Source organism: Rhincodon typus, chromosome 5 (assembly GCF_021869965.1).
Source record: "Rhincodon typus isolate 14 chromosome 5, sRhiTyp1.1, whole genome shotgun sequence".
Taxonomy (NCBI): Eukaryota; Metazoa; Chordata; class Chondrichthyes; order Orectolobiformes; family Rhincodontidae; genus Rhincodon; species Rhincodon typus.
The window spans coordinates 76,049,648-76,071,255 of NC_063336.1; the positions used below are offsets into that span (position 1 = coordinate 76,049,648).

General features: G+C 41.2%; 1 protein-coding gene across 1 annotated transcript in view; it reads right to left on the minus strand.

Annotated features, from left to right (window-relative positions):
- adgrb3 (adhesion G protein-coupled receptor B3) overlaps positions 1-21,608 on the minus strand; it is a 739,829-nt gene that overhangs the window by 177,593 nt on the left and 540,628 nt on the right. Inside the window, exon 18 of the mRNA XM_048596949.1 lies at positions 10,417-10,543. Within this exon, the coding sequence (XP_048452906.1) occupies positions 10,417-10,543 (127 nt within the window). The remainder of the gene's footprint in view (positions 1-10,416; positions 10,544-21,608) is intronic.

Genomic DNA, 21,608 nt, shown 5'->3' on the forward strand with positions numbered 1-21,608 from the left:
CGCTCTCAATGTAATATACCAAAATTCCATGCAAGGACTGCAACAAACATTACATTGGACAGACAGGAAGAAAATTGGCCACAAGAGTACGTGAACACCAACTAGCAACAAGAAGACACGACCAATACTCACTCATCTCCATTCACATGGATAAGAAGAATCACCAGTTCTGGGACAACACCAAGATCCTAGGACAGGCCAAACAGAGACAAGCACGGGAATTCCTAGAGGCCTAGTTCTCCACCAAGAAGATCATCAACAAACACATAGACCTAGACCTCACATATACACCACAGAAGGAAAACCAGAAATGAGGTAATCAAATCCAACAGTCCCCAGAGTTTAAATACCAGCCAGGAAAACACAACAGCACTTCATCGGAGGCTGCACTGATGATGTTACCCAACAGGGTAATGAACAGTCTGCAAGACTCTCTTGATTCTGAGATTGCAAAATACTGAAATTGGAATGTTAGAAATCAACTCTGAAATAAATCAAAAGACCAGCAGCCCTTTAGTACCAGAGTTGTATTTTTGTGGTGTCTCTTCACATCATTACAAATGGTTGATGGGATACTGATTTGGGTCTCCCACTCCCATTTCTGACAAATCCCAATTTCAATAGTAGGGGTAAGAGAGACAGTGCAACTTGCAGATGAGTGAAACACAAACACAGTTGGGATATTTGAACTCAACACTGTATTGAAATAAATGCCAGTTTCCCTGTAACAAATCATCAGTCCTTTAAAATTTAAAAGCTGTCTGTTTCAATGAGAGGTTTAAAAAGAAATCAAGCTGTCCAGTTATTTAAACCCCAGTGGTTTAACAAGCAATAACACAGATTGCCTGTATCAGTGATATTTGAAGAAACACTCTGTTCTCACAATTATAGAAGTCGTTTATTGATATTACTATAACTATTCTAAAAGGAGTATATAACTTCACCTTCCCATTGCAGTTGAAAAAGTTACTAAAAGATTAGTAGGCTCTAACATGGCGTTATGAACACAAGTCTGTTTGTTTTAATATGGGATTAAGCACTTGAGAGAATTTAAGAGATTGGAATACACTTTCATGATTTGTTTTATCTATAGGCTTTAAAAATAAAAGGAGACAGATGTTTTTCCTTGGATCTTTATTTAATTGCAATATGGATCCTGTTGCCCACCATGGTGGATACTGGGTGAATTGGCATTTAGAGCAAAACCACAAAAGTTAGTGGTTGGTTTGGCACAAAATTGACAAGACACAAAAGAACCATGGAGGTTGGCATAGATGCGTACTGCATTAGCATAGGGAGAATAAGGGATCAAGGAGTGAGTGGAGTACATAGGATTGCAATGAATTGGCATGGGTGCATGGAGGTGCTATGGGCTGAGTGGTGAAGGCTAGAGGACCTAAAAATGTAAGGAAACAAAAAAGAAACCACACCCCAGAAAACCAACGATGGTCTATTGAACAGCCCACCTCGGCACTTGGGTGGACCTGTTCTGGGGATGGTTGAAACTGCAATCCTTAACCAGCCCCCAACAGCCATGTACCCTCCAGAGCAGCAGCCAACAAACTTCTTTCATTCAGAGCCGAAACCAGGTCTGATAGGGCACTATCTCTTTAAGGGCATGTGGCAAAAGAGAAAAATTCCTGACTTATACCACACACCTGGGGAACAATGGTTCACCCCCAAGACACAGATTCAGCCAAGTTGATGCATAAAGGATATGATTGCATTGCTTCACACAGCAATGGGAAATGGCATTTGAAATAATCAAACCAAACACTGAAGAGTTCAACTTCATAATGGAAGTGATGAGGTCTACTTTGAGAATACAAGCTTTCTAGACTATACACAGCATCAGAGAGAGACCAACCATCTACACTTCTTGCGATGAGTTAATCTCCAGAAAAATATTAAAATTTGAAAAGCCTCCTCTCCATCTGGGGTGTGAGCTATAGGTTATTGTTACAAACAAAATCCCAAGCACCTGATTAAACTGTATTAGTAAATGGTGCCAAGAACTCAAGAATCATAAAAGAAGTTTTTAAGAGAACATTTGTCTTAGTGATGCTGATATACCCAAGGGTTGATGGTGAAATGAGCAACTAGTTAATTAAGTAATGCCTAATGGACCTCAGGATGACAAAGACAGTTTTACCTTGTATCAGTTGTGTGTAAGATTAAAAAAGGACAGTGCAAGAGTATTGTTCAAGCACTTTCCACTTGACATTTTAATTCTGCTAACAAAATAAATGTCTTGGTGCAATTATATTTCAGCCACATGAAGATGACGAGAGATTGTCTTAAATTTACATGTAGCATCGTGATAAGATCCCTGGACCAGCAGTCCAGATGCCCAGAATAATGGTCTGGGTAAATGCAAGGTATTATGAATTGTGCAGATCAGAGATAAAATCAGAAAGAGTTGGAGAAACTCAACAGGTCTGACAGCATCTTTGGAGACAGAAACAGAATTCACATTGAGTCCAATGTAATTCGTCAGTTATTTTGCCTGTTCTGAAGAGGCATACTGGATCCAAACCATTTACTTCTTTGGAAATGCCAGAACTTTCTAAAAATTATGATGGACTCAAATCGTTAACTCTTTCTCCCTCTACAGATACTGCTACACCTGCTGAGTCTCTCCAGCACTCTAAAATAATAATTAGTCATGCTCTGGATACACAGGCTCAAATCCAATCATGGTAGCCAATGGGATTTAAATTCAATTAATAAATCTGGAGTTGAAAGCTTGTCTCAGTTTCATGGTCACATTTACTATCATCACAATCTAAAAACTCATCTAGTTCATTAATGCCCTTTAGGGAAGGAACATCTGCCACCCTTAACCTGGCCTGACTTAAGTCTGACTCAAGACCCAATGCAATGAGATGGACTTGTATCTGCGCTCAGGCATGGACAGAGAACTGGTTGGCAATCAGGAAGCAAAAAGTACAATAAATGGATCATTTTCCAAGTTACAGGCAATGACTAGTGGGATACTGCAGGGGTCAAATCAGATATTCACAATATAGATTAAATATTTAGATCAGGGAACCAAACGTAATATCGTCAAGTCTGTGGTGACACGAATAGGGTGGGAGTGTAGCTGTGAGAACGATGCAGAGATATTTCATTGTGACTAGACAAATTCAGTGAGTGAGAAATGTAAAGCAGATGATGTATGATGCTAATAAATGTGTGGTTTTTATTTTGGCAACAAAAACAGGAAGGCAGATTATCATCTGAATGGCAACAGATTAGGAAACAACAAGGCCTGAGTGTCCTTATACACTAGTTGCTGAAAATAAGCATGTAAATATGGCAGGCACTGAAGTAGGCAAATGGTGGGTGGCTTTCATAATGAGAGGATTCAAATACAAGAGCAGAGGTATCTTGCTGCAATTTCACAGGACCTTTGCAAGACCACATCTGGAGTATTATGTGCAGTTTTGGTCTCCTTATCTGAGGAAGGACGTTCTGGTTATGAAATGAGGGCAAAGAAATTTTACCAGACTGATTCCTGGGATGGCAGGACTGATATATAAAGACAGACAGGATCAGTTTAGTGAATATATTCAGTAGAGTTTAGAAGAATAAGGGAAGATCTCATAGAAACCTATAAAATTCTAGCAGGATTAGACAAGGTAAATGCAGGACGGATGTTCACTATGCTTGAGGAGTCTAGAACCAGGAGTCACAGTCTAAGGTTACAGAGTAGGCCATTTAGTGCTGAGATGAGATGAAAATTTCTTCACCCAGAGACTGGTGATCCTGTGGAATTCTCTGTCACAGAAAGCCCTTGAGGCCAAAACGTTGAGTGAGATCAAAGAATCAAAGGGTATGGAGAGAAAGTGGGAACAGGGTACTGAATTGGAATACTAGTAATGATCACATTGAATAGCAGAGCAGGCCTGAAGGGCAGATAGCCTACTCCTGCTCCTATATTCTATGCTTTTAATGAAATGGCCTAGCTGCTCATTTCAAGGGCAATTAGGGATAGACATCAAATGTTGCCCTAGCCAGCTATGCCCATGCCTTAATGTAATAAAAATTACCCATTGATCTACATATTCACTATTCACATCATTCAATAGCCATCCTCATGGAAAGAGTCTTGTGATATCAATTAAGTGCACTCGTCATTACAACCTTGGCCAAAACATGGACAGAAGAGCTGAACTTTAGATGCAAGTACAGAGTGACTTCTCTTGACATCAAGACTACATTTGACTGAGTGAGACACCAAGGAGCTCGAGAAAAACAAGCTCAATGGGAATCGGGGGAAACTTCTCCACCAGGTGGAGTCATACTTGGCACGAAGGAAGTCCTGATGTTTACCTATCCAATTAATAAGGCTATAATATCCATAAAGTGAAGGAGATAACTCACTTCCTTCGATGATCTGTGGGGTGTGGGCATCGCTTGCTGGGCCAGCATTTATTCCCATCCTTACTTGCCCTTAAAAAGGTGGTGGTGAGCTGCTTTCTTAAACTGCTGCTGCCCACTGTGGTGTACATACACTCACAATGCTGTTAAATTCTAAAAGGGAGTTTCTGGATTTTGACCCAGTGGCACTGAAGGAGCTGTGTCATATTTCGAAGTCAGCCTTATTAATTTGGATAGTTAAATGTCAGAACTGGCAAATTATTTTCTTCTGTTGTCTTATAGTACTGTTTCTGTGCATCTGTGATCTCACTGATACATGGGTGCAATCATCTATCAGCAACGCAAGAATAATCTACATCCATACAGCACATTATCACAGCCACAGGACATCTCAAAGCATTGCCTACCCATTAGGGAATTGTGATCACTGTTGTCATGCAGGCAATCATTAAGAATATTTACAGAGAGCAAAATCTGATAAATAACACAAAGACTGACCAATTTTGGTGACCCTGACACTGAAATATTAACTTCTTTGAGTAATGTTATAGGAAATGCAACATCCACCTCATGCGCTCCAGATCTCAGTTGAAATCCTTGTGAAATTTAGAAGTTTCAAGGATTAAGCCCTCAACTCATTTCTGCACTAAAGTATCAGTCCATAATACTTGCTCAACTTTCTGTAAATGCTTAAACTTGCGGTTTTATGACACAAAAAAATCCATCAACCAAGCCAAGCTGACACTGGTAAAACTCACCCAAATTGAATGTATTCCTGTATGCAAAATTATTCTCCAGAGGTGAGGTGAGTGCAACTGCTCTTGACATCAAGGCCACACTTGACTTAAGAATAGCATCAAGGAGTTCTCACAAAACTGGTGTCAATGTAAATTAGGGGGATATCTCTTTACTGCATAGAGTCAAAACTGGCATAAAGGAAAGTGTTGTGCTGGGTGGCAGTCAATCATCTCAGCCCCAGGGCATCTCCACAGCAGTCACTCAAGGTGGTGTCCTAAGCCCAGCTATCAGAAATGGCAATGTTCACTGATGATGGCACAATGATAGCACCATTCACAACTCTTCAGATACTGAAGTAGTCCACAACCAAATACATCAAGACCTGGTAAATATCCAGGTTTGGCCTGACAAGTAGCATTGCACCACACAATTGCCAGGCAACAACCATTTCTGACAAGAGAGAATCTAACTATCACCCTTTGGCATTACCATCACTGAATTTCCCACTACCAACGTTCCAGGAGTTACCATTGACCAGGAATTGAACTGGACTAGCCATATAAATATTGTGGCTAAAACAGCAGGTGAGTGGCTAAGAATCCTGCAAATAGTAACTCATCTCTTGACTCCCCAAAGGCTGTTCACCATTTAAAAGACACAAATCAGGAGCATGATGGAATACTCCACTTGCCTGGATGTGCACAGCTCCAACAACACTCAAGAAACATAGCAGCCTGCTTGACTGGTACCACATCAACAAACATTCACTCCTTCCACCACTAACACTCAATATCATAGAACAGAAAGCCCACAGCATGGAGGCAGGCTACTCAGTCCTCGAGTCCACACCGACACGCTGAAGAGCATCCCACCCAGACCCAACCCCCTAACCTATCCTAGTAAACCTACATTTCCCATCACTAATCCACTTAGTCTGTATATCCCTGGACACTATGGGCAATTTAACATGGCCAATCACCTAACCGGCACATCGTTGGACTGTGGGAAGAAACCCACGCAGGCAGGGAAGAATCAAACCCAGGTCCCTGATGCTGTGAAGCAGCACTGAGCCACCATGCTTTGAGAAAGCTTTTAGAAACCATGACTGGATCACAGTTTACAGGATGTGGGGGTCACTGGTTGGGCCAGCATTTATTGCTTGTCCCTAGTTGGCCTTGAGAAGGTGGTGGTGAGCTGCGTCCTTGAATCACTGCTGTCTATTGTGGGATAGATCGTTCCACCTGCTGTTAGGGAGGGAGTTCCAGGATTTTGACCCAGTGATAACAGAGGAACAGTAATATATTTCCAAGTCAGGAAACCTACACTAATTGGACTGCATTTTCAGTTATTGAAGGCAGCTCACCACCACCTCCTCAGGGCAATTAGCAACAGGCAATTAAATTCTGGCCCAGCCAGTAACACCTACATCCCCTGAAAGTAAAAATGTCAAAATAATAGCTAGTAAAAAGATGAACAGGGAGTGTAGGAGGGAAAGCTCCTCATCGGCTTTGACGTTGTGCATGTCTCTGTATACGTATCATACATGAGTGGGTGAAGATGATAAAATGTAGATTTTTGGTGATGAATGCAAATAAGCACATGTTTGATTGCTACACAAGACTTACTAAGCGTAGCAATCATTAATACTGGTGCTCCAGAGAAAAAGCCTTGGATCTTTACAACATGTGGCAAAAATACTGTTATCTTCCAGTTTCTACACTCAGTCCCATTTTAAAATGGCATTTTAATTCCAATTTTGGGAATAGATTATGGAAGTACATAGTCAAGGAAGCACAAAATGAAACCAGTTTCTACAATACATGTAATAACAGTTATTATCATGGGTATTCAATGTAGCAATAAAAGGAAGACTTGCATTTACATAACCACTTTACATAGCCTCAAAATGTCTCAAATTACTACAAGCAATATAAGTTACTTTAAAACACACAGTTACAATTGTTACGTAGCCGAACAGGATAATTTTCAACAGAACCTGATTCCACATACTGCAATTTGATGACTGGTCAGTCAACATGTTTTTAACTATAAAGTTTTTCAGGTAGATTTGCATGCTATGACCCTGGGAAAACATTGGATGTTTTTGAAAGCAGTTGTGTGCTGTTTTGCAACAGACAACTAGCATCCTGGTTTGATTCTCATCCCCATTATAATTTTTGCCACAACTTTGCCCCATGTCTCAGTAACTTCCTCCAGCTTAACAATCCTCAGTTTGCAATATTTATCCAAATCTGGGCCTTGTACACATCTCCAATGCTAATCACTCCACCATTAACAGTGTAGCTTCAGGTGCCTGGGCCCCAGGGACCAACTTCTCTCTCTTCTTTCAGGTGCTCCCTAAAAAAGAACTTACTTCTCAGGCCAACCTTTTGTTCACCAGGCTAACGTCCTCTTGTATGGCGAGGTGTTGGACTTAATTTGATAACACTCCAAAGAGGCACAAGGGGGCAATACATTAAAAAAAATTGTTGTACAAATACAAGTCAATACTGCATCTGAAGGACAGCACCTTCAACAGTGCAGCACTCTGTGGCAATGAACAGCGCTTGCATCAGTCAAGTTATCTGACCTTTAGACATGAAGTGGCACATAATTTCACAACATTTGCTATATAGATGAACATTTTCATTAATTTTATATTTCATATTGCTCATTACAACAGGTAGTAATACTCCAAAGCAATACTCCAAAGGTAGGCTTTGAGCACTAAGGAGGCAACATTATTGTAGACATGTCTTTGCAAACTCTTGAAACCTAAACAACAAATTTGCAAATAGCACGGACTAGAACAAATAAAACTGAGGTGTTTATGGTTCAAGAACTGACTTGCCAGGGTTAGGGTATTTCATGAGGTTCAGGGATCACAGGTGATTCCCCAGTGTGAAGCATGTGCTGAAAATCATGAATAATACTTTGTGGCTATAGCCAGACTGAGATTTCTAGCTCGGTGGGCCTAAATGCCAAGTGCTACCTTAATGCATTGCTGGTGGTTCTTTCTCTCGTGGAGTCAGGGAGAGATAAGGGAAAACAAAGTAGATCTTCCAGTATTCAGTTTTATAACTTTCTTGGCATGGGTATCTACACTGATTGCTTCCCTTGCTTAAAAAATGTCTAACAAGTATGCTGTACAAACATGAAAGAATGGCAGGAAATTCTGTCATTTTATTCTATCAATACATAAAAACTAGCCAGTCAGTAAAGTAATGCAAACTGATAGGAGTGTTACTTTGCAGTGTGAAGCATGCACATCTTCCATACCTTTAATTTTGGAATGAAATGGAGTACAGAAAATCAATAATAAATTTCATATTTTCCAGCTCTTTTTGAAAGTGAAGAGACATTGTCGAAAAGGGAACATAAGGCTCAGAGAGGGTGGTGTTTGTGACATGTAAGAAATCGTGAAGAAGTGAAGGCAATTGCTCAGGAGTCAATGGAGGGTGGAGCAGCAAATGGCAAATGTCAATACTAATCCCCATCAATTTTATAAAGACGCATCCATTACTGAGCTCCAAGTGGTATTCCCAGTAAGCCACAATAGGTATATAAATTGGTCATTGCCAACTATCCAGCAAGTAAGATTACTTAAAGATGGGTTGATAGTGGGGGGAAAGATTGGATGAAAGTTGAATCCTGCCACTTTTAAAGTCTACTTTAAATCTTCAGAAAGAGCCCCTGCATTCCAACAACAGGCTATCAACTGAAGTTGTGTCATCAAAGAGACAAACATTTGAATTGCAATGGGGTACAACACTGCCATCCATTCTGTGGAGCCCAAAGTCCCGTTACTCATGATTTTAATGCAGGAGATTGTTGCTAAATTGATCTCTTCTGTGGGCTATATTAGCACTCAGATGTCCACCAGAATGCTTGAGGCCTTCCAAATCCAGTGGGCAAAGGTATTATCTCCAACCAAAACTGCATTTTAATTTCAATATTATAGTTTTAATATAAATGCCTAAATTTTAGTTCCCTTTAAAGGAATATTGAAGCAAACTGAATCAAATTAAAGGATCAGTTGCATCAACTGATTCTAAAAAGAGTACCAGTTGGTCTCACCCTAATCAATTAAGTACACCATCTCACTTTCTCACATACAAACTGGATTCCATTATCAAAATATCTTTGCATGGCGTAGACCAGGGCCTTCCTGGATTCTAGGTGAGGCCACATCACTGGCAGAGAGGTTTACTTATAATGGCCAAGAGAAAAGCAAGACAATGGACTTTTGCCAGTCTTTAGAAAGTGAACAGCAATATTGCTGTCATCCAATGATCACATTCAAAAAACATTATACTCCCCAATCATTTACAGGAGCTTTCTCTTAAAGATGCCAATACGGACACCAGTACAAAACCATCAACACCTTACAGTATTTCTATGGCATTCTGATAGGATCAAACACCATAACCATAACACATGCCGAACTCATTGTGCAAAGAGACTCCTTTGGGAAGGTCCCCCTGCTTTGCTAGTCTGAAAGCGAACTAAATGATAATAATCACTGTCTGGCAAACAAGTAATGACCATTTCATGTGGTGGGACCTTTACCCTTAGTACACTTTACCCAACTGATCAAGGTAAGGGAAGGTACACTGTACATATTCTACCGTCTCGGCTCCCTATACCACTCCCCGCTTTGCTTCATTTGGGAGCTTGTGCCCTTGTCTTTTTCAGGGGAGATGAATCGGGGACAATATATCGCTGTTCCTTTATTCCCCGTCGCATAAAACGAGCTAATTTCTCCTCCCTTGTGTAACAGGGCGTGAATTAACAGTTCAAATCGAAAAATAACCTCTGAAGTAACCGCACCTGAACACGGACAGAATCAAGCAACTCTTTCTACAATGTCTCTCTTCCAATGTGGCGGAATTTCTCATTTGCTTTTCAAAGGCTTGCAATATCGCAGTTTGATCTTAAGGTGATTCTTTACCAAAAAAAAAACTCCACAACATTAACGAATGTTTCTGTTATAAACAGCACGTCTTTGTCTTAAAACATTGTCGATGAACCCAGCGCAGATTTTTGGCGTTTTATTGGCATAATGTGTTGCCGAGTTTCTCTCCCTTATACCTAGATTATTATTATTGCTTGGCAGAACAACACTCAGTTATTTATTAAAACCCACATGCCAAGAGGATGCAGCAGGACGCATCCTCGCTGTCGCTTTCGGGGTGTTGAAAAATTCATAATATCAGCCACAGTTTCAAACAGAATGGGATTTATTAAAAATGAAGCCCCCGTCTCCGCCCCCTCCCCACCACCCCAGTTACTTACTATTTCTGTGGGTTGATGAGCCAAAATGGCGAATGTAGATAGGCGATCACACAGGCATTTGGTGTGGGATGCATCGGTAAGTACAGTCTTACATCCCAGAGTGGACCAGGCGCCGGTAGATTCGTTCCTGGAAGAAGGAATTACATTAGATTTGACGGACAGGTATATATATAGAAAGAGAGAGCAAAGTGAAAGGGAGGACGAGACGGCTACAGATAGCGCGCGCACACAGTAACAATTTCCCCACACCCTAAAACGGACATCCCTCACCAAGATACAAACAAGCCAGAGACATTAATCCATCAGCTGTTTACAATGCAATCCCCGTGCTGCCCGGTGAACTGGGCTCCTTGCTGCTACACTATCCAGCCTGGAGGGGGATCGCACTAAGTGGAGCCCATCACGCTTTTCCTCAGGGAGTGTGTGCACCGTGGAAACGGCTCCTTGTAAGAGAGAGAGAAAAAAAGGGGTGTGGGAAGAATCTTTCACTGCATGTCTACTACAAACAGGGAAGCTGGAGGGGAGGAGGGGGATTTTTTTTTCTCTAAACTCCACACACAAACCGGCAAGGTGCATCGTCAGGCAGTGTAGAGGGGACGCAGAGAGAGATGGAGGCCGAACGTCGCTTTATATATAAAGAAGATTCAGGTGCTTGGCTGGCGAGCCACCCGCACTCGATTCCACAAAGCCCTAGCTCGTTTCAGACGGTCAGTCCATCCGCACCCTCCCTCGCCCGGCGCTCACAAATGGTGCAAGCCACACACAGCAGCAGTAAACCGGCAGATTGTGAAGAAATTATATATTCCAAGTGTATTCCACACAGTACGACTGAAGCCAATTGCAAAATAATAATAAAAATAGACGACTGGATTGTAATTCTTTCTTCCGCATTTTTTTAATGGGACCCCCTCGTCGCAGAGTTCTCCAGTGGACTAATGCTGAACAGTTTACCAATATGTTGGGGGGGGGGGAGGTGGTGACACGAAATACTAACTCCGAAAAAGAAGCTGGTTAGGAGAGGACGTAACAAAATATTAAAGAGAGATTTTTTCTGATATCAGCAGTATTTGCAGTCAGATTACATTCAACCATGAGCTTTACAATTACAGTAATCTGGCCTGTCCATCCAAATTAACCAACATTGCAGTCAAGTTTATTTGCCCAATTGCCACTCTCTTTGGCCTTGCACCAACAGCCTTCTGGCCATTTAATCGAAACGTAGAAAATGGGAAGACTAGGCCAGTCAGTCATTCAAGCCTGGTTCACCGTTCAAGATTAGCATGGTGAATCATCCGACTCAGTCCTCAGTTTCTACTTTCTTTCCACATTCTTTGATTGCTTTAGCCCAATGAACGATATCTAATTCCTATTGAAAACATTCAATTATTTGACTTCAACTGCTTTCAGAGAATTCCACAGACTCACCACTCTCTGGGTGAAGAAATTTCATCTAATCTCTGCCCTAAATGGCCTGCCCTGTATGCTTAGATTGTGACCTCTTGTTCTGGACTCCCCAGTTATTAGGAACATCTTTCCTGCATTTACCTTGTCTAGTCTTATTAGAATTTGATGTTTCTATGGAGATTCCCTCCTCACTCTTCTAAACTCTAGTAAATATATTCCTAATCGATCAGTCTGTCTCATATGTCAGTCTAGCCATTCCAGGAATCAATCCTTCATTTCACTCCTTCCATAACCATAATCCTTCCTCATATAAAGAGACCAAAGCCCTTGCCTTCCTATTGCTGACCCTCCCTTTTATTCATTCTTTCACCATCTCTGCTATTTCTGACTTCTGCAGTTCTCATGAAACATTGACCAAATTTAATCAAGTAGACTAACATCTAGCAATGGGACAAACCCAGAGAAGCCAACCACATAATATTGGGGCTGCCAACCTAATAAGGAGTGTAGCTTGACCTCCTCTACCCCCCCTCACCCATACCATCCTACCAGCCCAATCAGAGGGTCAATAGGCCAACAGAACTCTGCTCACTATGACCTTCACTGGCAATGCACTGCAGTGTGAGGGGCATCAATGGCTAGCATCCTCAAACATTGCTAGCCGGAGTCTAGAGTTGCCTGGCGCCAGGCTGCAGACTCCCACAACCGCAGTTGTTGACTTGCTCGCCAAGGTGGAAAGTTTGTTCACAAACGTTTCATCACCATGCTAGGTAACCATGCTAAGTCTTCCTGTTGTGATCTGTGGTGCAGGTATTGTCGGACGCTTTTCAGGTAACCATTGTTTCTAAACATCTTTAGAAACAGTGGTTACCCGAAAAGCGTAGTCTGTCGATACCTACACAACAGACCACAACGGAAGACACAAAACGTCCAGAGACACTGGTTACTCTACCATACATTAGGGACATATCTGAAATGACCACCAGATTACTCTGCCCCCTAGGAATCATGGTAGCCCACAAACTGACAGCTACACTTGACAGCTACTGACAAGAATAAAGGATCTGACAACCACAACTAACAGAACCAATGTTATTTACAAGATACTATGTAAAGACTGCCAAAAACATTACATAGGGCAAACCAGAAGGGAACTAGCCATCAGGATTCATGAACACCAACTAGCTACAAAGAGACATAACCAACTATCACTCATTTCAATACACATGGACAAAGAGGGACACCAAATCGACAGGGACAATGTAGCCATCCTAGGACAAGCCAAGCAAAGACACGCACAAGATTTCCTGGAGATCTGGCACTCAAACCAGAACTCATTAACAAACATGCAGAGCTGGACCCCATTTACCAACCACTAAGAAACAAATCCAGAAGTGATGCCACCCACCCTGGCAAACCAAGACACATAAATAGCAAGCAGGAAAGAACACCGACGCTTCACCGGAGGTGCATTGATGATGTTACCTGCATGGTGATGAAACGTTTGCGAACAAACTTACCAGCTCAGCATGCTCAGCAACCTGAACTACAAATCTTCTCAAAAACCTTGAACTCCTGCAACCAGTTGATGGAGGTAGGGTTTGCTGAGGACAGGCAGAGTTATTTGCAGTCGAGGTGGCTGTCAATAATAAGTAGCAGCTACCTGGACCGTGGGTTTCCCAAAACGGAGGTAGCACCCCCACCCACAAAACCAGCTGGGAGGCCACCAGCTCTCAAGGCGGGCTAGTCCAACATGGATAAAATACATTCAGAGGTGGGAAGAGGCTCTGAATTGCCCATTTAAGTAGGCCAACTGGGCTTTCGGTGGACAGCTGATGTACCAGATCTCCCATTCACAAAACTTATCGATGCCTGTGCATGTCATTTTGCCAGCTTTCCCTCTTGCAGTCTGTTCCCAAGAAGCTGGCAAAATTCCATCCATTAACTCTGGTTTTTGTTCTGCAGTTGCTACCTGACCTGCTGCATATTTCCAACATTCTTGGTAATTACAAAAAAAAGTTAATTTCAAAAATTACAATAATGTGAATGACACTTGTAAATGACAAGCATTCCAGCAATGGGGAAACTCCATGCAAATTTCCAGTATTATAGTAAAGGGGATGACTATTTGTAAAATACCAATATTAGAGGAATGTGGGCGCTTCCTGAAAATACCAGCAGTGCTGTAAGGATGATGCATCTTGTAATTTACCAATATTACAGCAATGATAACAAAGTGCTGGAAATATACAACAGGTCTGGCAGCATATGTAGGGAGAGAAACAGAGTTAACATTTCAGGTCAGTGTGAATGCTTTGTAAATTCCCATCATTATAACAACATGACTGTTCCAGCCTTACAGGAAGGTGGATAGCCATTGTAAATTATCAACATTACAATGAATTAGATGCTTCTTGTAAATTGCCAACTTTAGTGGAATGTGGATACTCTGTAAATTGTCAACATGACAATAATGAAGATGTTCCTTATAACTGTTGATTCCAAAATATACCTTTATTCATAAAATCATAAAATTACATTCCAAAGCATTTCAAATTAAAAGTGACACAAAGTGTAATAGAATGGAACTTTTCTCCAATGAGCATGTTTCACTATGAGGGGTCTCAGTGCAATTTCAATACTCTTGGTTAGTCAGTGACCTTTCCACATTGTGCCTCTGCAGCAGCTGCCCCAAGCTCTAGTGTATCCCTCAGCACATCAACCGTGATCTTGGAATTTGCCAATCAGCTACACTCAGTCAAGAACTCTCTGCACTGGAAGACCAACCAGCTTCAGTCAAGCCAAAGAGTGTCTTTCATCAAAGTGATGGGCTTCCAGCTGCAGCTGATGCTTCTCTCAGTATAAAAGTCTCTGACCACAGCCTGTAAAGACAAAGTCCTGTGCCATGGAGCTACTTGAGATGGACCTCAAAAAAAGTTTGTCTTTCTGCAGATGTTCGTTGTAAATGCACTTTCTACAAGGAGGCAGACAACAGTCTTTTCCCCAGCACAATCTCTGAGAGACTAATGTTTGGAGTGGATGAGACTTAAGGTGTGCAGAAAGGATTTGCTGGGAGAAATTTCCTTACTACCAGCCAAACTATATTTTGGTACTTTTATGAAAGTTCTGGCGATGAAGCAGTCTGCCAAATGACTATGACATGCTTCTTAGGGAAGATTCAACAGAATCTACCATCTCCTTATCTCGGAAGGGTGTCGAGGACCCTCACCTAATGGATTTGGGGCTAAAGATGTTTTCTGCATAAACCTGTCCACTAAGGACAGGTAGTAAAGAATGGTAAAACTGAACTGTGTGATCTGTTGCAATGATCTGACCTCCACATGTTGTGACACTTGAGCCTGGATTTTGCATGCCACCACAGGGCATGGTTTCAATAGGGTCCATGTAAAATAAATAGTGGACAATGAAAAAGCTTATCTAAGATTACAAAGGAATTTTGATCAACTGGATTGGAGGAGTGGCAGATGGAGTTTAATTTGGATAAATGTGAGGTGTTGCATTTTGGCAAGATGAACAAGGGCGAGACTTATACACTTAATGGTAGGTCCCTGGGGAGTGTTAACAAACAGAGAAACTGAGGGGTTCAGGTACATAGTTCTTTGAAAGTTGCATCAAAGGTAGACAAGGTGATAAAGAAGGCATTTGGCACCTTGTCTTCACTGCTCAGACCATTGAGTAGAGGAGTCCAATGTCATGTTGCAGTTGCACACAGTGGTGAGGCCACTTTTGGAGTACTGTGTACAGTTCTGGTTGCCCTGCTTTGGAAAGATATTATCGTATTGGAGAGGGTGCAGAAAAGATTTACAAGGATGATGCTGTGACCAAAGGGTTTTAGTTACAAGGAGAGGCTGAATAATCTGTGACTTTTTTTCACTGGAGCATAGGAAGTTGAGGGGTGACCTTATAGTGGTTTATAAAATTATTAGGGCATAGATAAGCTGAATAGCAAAGGTCTGTTCCCTAGGGTTGGAGAGTTCAAGACTAGAGGGTGAGAGAAGAAGGATTTAAAAGGGACCTGAAGGGCAACTTTTTCACATAGAAGGTGATTCATATGTGAAATGAACTGCCAGAGGAAGTTGTGGATACAGTTACAGGTACAGATACAACATTTAAAAGACATGGAGAGGCGATGGCCTAGTGGTATTATAGCTGGACTGTTAATCCAGAGACCCAGATAACATTCTGGGGACCCAGGTTTGAATCCTGTCATGGCAGGTGGTGGAATTTGAATTCAATAAAATATCTGGAATTAAGAATCTAATGGTGATCATGAATCCATTGTCAATTGTCAGAAAAAACCCATCTGGTTCACTAATGTCCTTTAGGGAAGAAAACTGCCATCCTTACCTTATCTGGTTTACATTTGACTCCAGACCCACAGCAATGTGGTTGACTCTGAACTGCCCTCTGAGCAATTAAGGATAGGTAATAAATGCTGCCTAACTAGCGACGCCCTCATCCCGTTAATGAATAAAGAAAAAAAAATTTGGATAGGTACACGAATAGGAAAGATTTAGAGGGATATGGGCCAAATGCAGGCAAATGGGACTAGTTTAGTTTGGGAACTTGGTTGGCATGAAAGAGTTGGACCGAAGGGTCTGTTTCCGTGCTGTATGACTCTATGACTCTCTAAAATAGGGCAGGCCCACCATTTGTCCAACAACCCCAAGCTGACCCACATAATATGGGAGAGTGAGCGGGCACCAAATCTGGCAACCATCCTGCAATACTTAAATATATAACTAAGAGTTAATTGAATTTGTTAAAAGCTGAATTGACCCCAAAATTACAATATCACAAAGGTTGTCATGAGCAGTTGGGCAGAAGTGGGTAGCCTGTTTTAATAAAGTTTTCAACAGAAAGTGGGTATTATGTTCAGAGGATGTCCTTTGTACATCAGTTCTATCCCCAGATGGCAGTAACCCACTCCTTCTACTGTGTCTGGACTTTAAAACCCACACTTCTAGCAGCCCTTGCACCTCTGAGTGCATTCAAAGATGGGTCTTAGCAATAGTTTCAATTCAATGTTAAACCAGGGAAAAATCAGACATCCCTGCCTGTCTCCAGATATGTTTGGAAAACCCATTGGAGGCACACACTGAAGTGGCTATCAGGGTGAAGGCAAAGTTGGAAAAGTCTTTTCTGCCTTTTTCTAGAGAGTTTTGTATCATGTCTGTGTACACATGGTCTACTTTTGATGTCCAGCCAAAGCAGAAGATGGCTCAGGTAATTGTTCTGGCATAGGGAAAAGTTTTGGATCAGACCTGCATCCCATGCAGCAACACTTGAGGTAAGGGCAAGGTTCAATTTTGTAAATGATTAAGATTACAGCAATGTAGATGATCTGTATCAATTACCAATATTCAGTCATGTGGGTGACCTTTGCAAACTATAGTAGTCCTTTAGTAGTACTGTATAGAACTTGAGTGTTGCTTAAAAACAAAGACACTTTTTGTCTAATCTTTTTGTCTTGCACTCATCAGTGCAAAAACCCCACAAAAACACCAATTAAAGGGTAAACAGCACTTTTTGTATTATAGGAGAATATAGAAGGTGCACTCTCTGTGGCAATGCTTTTACCGTTCAGAGTCCACTGGCCAATCAATGAGCACCTTCCTCTCATGCAGTATAAATTCTTGGTTTCCATTTAATTGATATCTCTTATGAGCTGTCTTGATGAGTGCAAGACAAAAAATCTTCAACAAAACATTTTATTTTTCAGTAACATTACACTTATTTGGACGAACTTGTGATTCTAGTTATAGATTTATACAGCACGGAAACAGACCCTTCAGTCCAACCAGTCCATGCTGACCATAATCCCAAACTGAACTAGTCCCACCTGTCTGCACTTGGCCTATATCTTTGCAAACGTTTCTTATTTGTGTACTTATTTAAATGTCTTTTAAACATTGTAACTGTACCCACATCCACCACTTCCTCTGGAGTTTCATTCCACATAAAAACCACTCTCTCTGTAAAAAAAGTTGCCCCTCATGTCTTTTTTTATATCTTTATCCTCTCAGCTTAAAAATATGCCCTCTTGTCTTGAAATCCCCCATTTTAGGGAAAAGACGTATGCCCTTCACCTTATCTACACCCCTGACTATTTTATAAACCTCTGTAAGTTTACCTCTCAACCTTCTATACTCCAGTGAAAAAATTCCCAGCCTATCCAGCCTCTCCATTCCCAGCAAATTCTGGTAAATCTCTTCTGAACCTCTCCAGCTTAATAATATTCTCCCTATAACAGTTGTGAATGCACTAACTCTCAAACTGAAACATTCCTAGGTATACTTTACTTCTGGTGTTTTTTCCACAAGATCTGCCTCATGCACAACTATTAATAGCCTAAAAGCACGTCAATGATGGAAAATGTAAATAACTGCAGCACATCCCCACTAGCCAGTAATCACTATGTCAGTATGTTCTTGAAATCTTAACTGTTTTCCATGGTGAGTCACTGCAACAAGTCACCAGATGGTAGACCCAAGTTCTAGATGCAGCATATTTAAAACACCCTTAAATAGGAGCTTGTTAAGAACATGAAAGTTGAAGGGGTCTAAGTATATACTCATAGAATGAGATGAAGTAGAGTGGAAAGAAGCTGACATGACACCTGTTGAACTGCTGCTGTAAATTCTATGTAAGAAATCTCTATTGAAAGGTTTACATTCATACATACATCATTGTCTGTGTTCACAATGTATTTCTGGCTGGTCTCAGTAAAAATAAGCCCAAGCTTCCAGTTTCCTGCCACTTCAACACAGCACCATGTTTCCATGCCAACATCTCTGTCTCAGGCCTGCTGCAGTGCTGTAGTGAGCCTCAGCACAAGCTCGAAGAACAGTATCTCAAATTGTGCTTGGGGGCTCTGTAGCTACTAGGACTCAACATTGAGGTCAATAACAACAGCCTTCCATGTTTTTTACCCATCCCCACATCCTGGTCCTCCCTTGACATGGTTTGCTTTCAGCGCAGCCAACTCATTCTTACAGGCTGTTTGTCCTGGTGTGCGTTTTTTTTAAAAATAAGATCAGCAGATTCTCATGATTGTTTCTTTTTGGAGGGGTAGCATTTCAGTATCTTTAAAAAAGGCCTAAAATATGTAAGGACATAACAGAAGGAAAAGAAAAGCTTGGTGGGAGATCATTCTGAAAAGGTTAACATTGAAGTCGGCATTAAGCTGTACCCAACCTGGTGATGTCATGCGGTCTTGTGCAAAGAAAAGGAGGAACAGCTGAGAATCTCATAGAATGAAGATCAATATCCTTAGGTCTCCTCATAGTCTTAATAATAATTTTTTGATATGAATGTAATTTGAATCTCAAAGTGAACATACAATGAATTACAATGTGTTTATGGTAAGTGCCTCTTCTTATGAAGATTTACTTGGTTACAGTGAACTATCTCAATCACAAGCTCCAATCATTGTTTTTGTGTTTTGTCTCAACATCAGTAAATCAGTATACTTTTCAGGGGCATTCTGATATATCATGGAATTTACCTCACGCTGAATTCTCACGCTCTATCTTACCTTGAAATGACATAAAGCACATCATGCAATTAGAAGCATGCTCATCAGTTACAATCCAATAGCGTAATACTTGCCCAGATACTTATGTGACTGTGAATGTAAAGTTTGTCCATCATAGCTGATTGAAATAAATACTTGCTGGATTTTTCAATACCAAATTATCTATGCCAAGTTTCTTATGTTGCAAGAGATAACATAAGTAATATCATTTCAGATAAAACACCTGGTTGCAGGCAAGCTCACATCACAACAGTGGTTGTCTATAAAAAGAATGCTGATGGTAGATTTTTGGAAAACTAACTAAAGACCAACTGAAAAACACCTTCAGACATCAGAGAATTCAGTAAACCAGCAGAATCAGTTTCTGAAGGTACAGATAGTTGTATACATAAATCACTAACTACCAAGAAGAAAGACCTAATTTCGTTTTGATAGAAATAAGTTGTTTCAAGACGCAAGAAATATCATAAAGTGTCTTGCTAAAATTAAAAATAACATATATGCACAAGTAAAACTAAAGACTACAGAGGTACTGAAATGCTGCCTCTCTAAAAAGAAACAATCATGGGAATCAGCTGATCAAATGTTTTCAAAAATGCTCCTGAAAGTAAAATTCCAAAGTTCCTGAAAAGATAATACAGCTTAAAAACACTAAAAACAAATTCTATATTCAGAAGGTAACTTGTGTCAAGTCTTCAGTGAGTTCCATCATTTCTCCAAATTGGTGTGAAAATAAAATAAAACGTGTGAAATCATCACGCCTTATTTGACATGAACATCACCTACAGACAGAAACCTGTTACGAAAAACCTGCAATCATTAAAGAAATAGCAATAGTCCATCCAGCCATGAATGCTGGTGGACAATTAAATAACTGATTGGTGGAGGAGGAAGCTACATAAATATCCTTATCCTCAATGATGGAAGAGCCCAACACAGTAGCACAAAGGATAAGGCTGAAGCATTTGCAGCAATCTTCAGCTAGAAGTCCTGAGTGGATAATCCATCTCGGCCTCCTCCAGTGGTCCCCAGCATCACATGACAGCCTAGTGGTACTCTCACTGGACTGTTAATCCAGAGACCCAGGTAATATTCTCGTGACGTGGATTCCAATCCCACCATGGCAGATAGTAGAATTTGAATTCAATTTTTAAAAATGTATTTAAAAGTCTAATGATGACCATGAACCTGTTGTTAATTGTCAGAAAAACTCATCTGGTTCACAAATGTCCTTCCGGGAAGGAAACAGCCATCCTTACCTGGTCTGGCTTACAAGTAACTCAAGACCCACAGCAAAGTGATTGACCCTTAACTGCCCTTATTCATTTATCGGATAGATAAAAAATGCTGGCCCAGCCAGCAATGCCCTTATCCTGTGCATGAATAAGAGAACAAAATATCACAGATTCCAATCTTCAGCCAATTTGATCCACACCATGTGATATCATGAAACAGGTGAGCACTGGATGCATAGTGAAGACTATGTGCCCTGACAATATGAATAGAATCAAAAAATCCCTATAGTGTGGAAAGAGGTCATTTGGCCCCTCAAATATGCACCAACCCACCAAAGAGCAACACACTCAGGCTCAGCCCCTCATCCTATCCCCATAACTCTACAGTTATCATGGCTAATCCACCTAGCCTATACATCCCTTGACACTATGGACAACTTATCTTGGCAAATCCACCTAACCTTAATATCTCTGTACTGTGGGAGGAAACCGGAGCACCTGACAGAAACCCACGCAGACACGGGATGAATGTGCAAATTCCACACAGGCAAGGTTGGAATCAAACCCGGATCCCTGGCGTTGTGAGGCAGTAGTGCTAACTACTGAGCACTGTGCCGCTATTCTGACAATAGAGACCCGTGTTCCAGAATTTGCCACTCCCCTAACCAAGCTCTTCCAGGCCAGTTACAATACTGGCATCCACCCGACAATTTGGAAAATTGCCCATGCATGTCTTATACACAGAAAGCTGGATAAATACAATCTGGCCAACTACCATCAGACTACTCTCTCTCATCAGTAAAATGATGGAAGGTGTCATCAACAATGCTTTTAAGCAGCACCTGCTCAACAGCACAGTGGCTCAGTGGTTAGCACTGCTGCCTCACAGTGTCAGGAATCCAGGTTTGGTCCCAGCCTCAGGATTTCCTCCCACAGTCCAAAGATGTGCAAGTTAGGTGAATTGGCCATAGAGTCCAGGGATGTGCAGGCTAGGT